At 38.1% G+C, this 1831-nt stretch overlaps 1 protein-coding gene across 1 annotated transcript; it reads right to left on the bottom strand.

The window, feature by feature from the left end:
• Positions 1-406: 406 nt before the first annotated feature.
• Positions 407-1349, bottom strand: LOC6577446 (mitochondrial import inner membrane translocase subunit Tim17-B). The gene has a single exon (XM_002003377.4). It carries the CDS (start codon positions 1082-1084, stop codon positions 551-553), a length of 534 nt encoding a protein of 177 aa, XP_002003413.1. The 5' UTR covers positions 1085-1349; the 3' UTR covers positions 407-550.
• Between the last annotated feature and the right edge of the window lie 482 nt (positions 1350-1831).

The raw sequence follows: 1831 nt of genomic DNA, 5'->3' as shown, positions 1-1831 counted from the left end.
TTATATAAGACACTAGCTAATTGCTAAGTATTTGCACTAGTAGACGTAACTGTCTGTTTATCTCTTACCCATTTTCATTTTTTCTCATTCTCGTTATTTCTCATTCTTATTCTCTCCCATTCTTATTCTGTCTCTTAAAGAGTTAGCTCTTTCGTTTTTTCTTCCCTCTTTTTCTCTCTCTCTTTTCATCTCTCTCTCTTTCTTTCTCTCTCTCTCTCTCTTTCTCTCTCTCTAAAATATACCATGACACTTAAAGTTTTACGTCTGAAATCTTCTTTATATAAAACCACATTCAATTCTGGTCAGGCTACTACGATGATAATCTAGCAGCTCTTAAGTTTGTCCACAATAACATACCTTAAAGCTATAATGAACGCTCTGCAACAAACATAGTCTCTAGCATATGTAATTTTCATCTGATGTGGATATCATCGTGTATTATACGTTAATCGAATGGGTTTAAAAGTTAAAAATAATTTTGATGGATAGCTTGGTCACATTTGTCGGGATGTAGGAGGTCCAAGGTTTACAACTGTCAACAAATTTTAATTTAGGAATGAACATTCGGTGTACGGCTTCCGAAACCGAATCCCTTGGATGCTTCCGGTTCCAAAATGTTAACGCCTGCATCTTGCGGATCAATGGGTGGCGCTGGATTTCGAAACTGTTCGGCTGAGATGCGCGTCAGGAGTATGCCAACGCCCTCGATCAGTGAGAGCAGAATGCCACCAATGATAGCACTGCCTGCCATGGAGGCCAGACCGTTCCGTGCCGCCAGAATGCCGCCAGTGGCCGCTCCGCTGATAATGGAGTTCCACGGATCCTCCTTCTGCCTAAAGTGTACCAGGGTGCAGTCGATGGTGCTGAACATGCCGCCCCAGGCAGCGAAATTGCCGGCTATCACGGGCGAACGGGCCTTCACGGCTATCATGCTGCCCGCCAGGCGGCGGCTTAGGCCCTGCGGCGCATTTCTGAATCCCTTCAGCGCTTGAAAGATGCCACCGCCAATGGAGCCCATGGCAAACGCACCGCCTGAGTCATCCACAATGCGATAGGGACAGGGTTCACGTGAATATTCCTCCATATTCGAATTGCCAAAACTTGGTCGATCGATCGATCGATAAGACTTTCTCTTGCGAAATTAAATTTATACGAATTTTTTATTGTTTTATGTGTTTAATGATTTTGAGGGGCCTCAATACAGGACGTGCATGTAAATTAATATGCTAAACACTAAATAAATGAGAAAAACTTCGAAGCCTGCCCAACTGAGAACTAATAACTAGATACAACCCCTAACCACATATGCTAAATCTGAATGTATTCTCATGGAAGTCTATTTAAGAATAAAAAAATAAATAAAAATAAAAATAATAAACTATATATACAATGATGTATTCGAGAAAGGTATCTGCGATGTTATAGAATATATAAAGACTTTGGGAAGAATTGTATTTTAAATCTAGTTTCAAGTTTCATAAATATGTATGTAAAATAATATAATATTTCCCTTTGATGTGTGCTTAGCTTAAGAATGGATGAGTTTCCCTATAGAACAAACTGTCTCTGTCATATCATCATATCAAATAAAATATATTTCTTTTAGTGAGATCCTTTGGAAAATTATTTTTATAGCTTAATTACTTTGATGAGAATAAAATTTGTTTTCAGGGCTAACTTTACTGAAAACAGGCCATATCCGTTAAATATTTTCCTTTATTTATTCATATTCATATTGTATTGTCAACTATCCTTTCGACAAATATTACTTAAAATTTCATCACTTCACTCTTAAGTAATACTTCATGCTGTTATTTAAAGACTATGTGAA

The sequence above is a fragment of the Drosophila mojavensis genome, unplaced genomic scaffold (assembly GCF_018153725.1).
Source record: "Drosophila mojavensis isolate 15081-1352.22 unplaced genomic scaffold, ASM1815372v1 contig_36, whole genome shotgun sequence".
Taxonomy (NCBI): domain Eukaryota; kingdom Metazoa; phylum Arthropoda; class Insecta; order Diptera; family Drosophilidae; genus Drosophila; species Drosophila mojavensis.
Note: the sequence above shows the minus strand (reverse complement) of the source record. Positions and strands in the feature narration are given on the sequence as shown.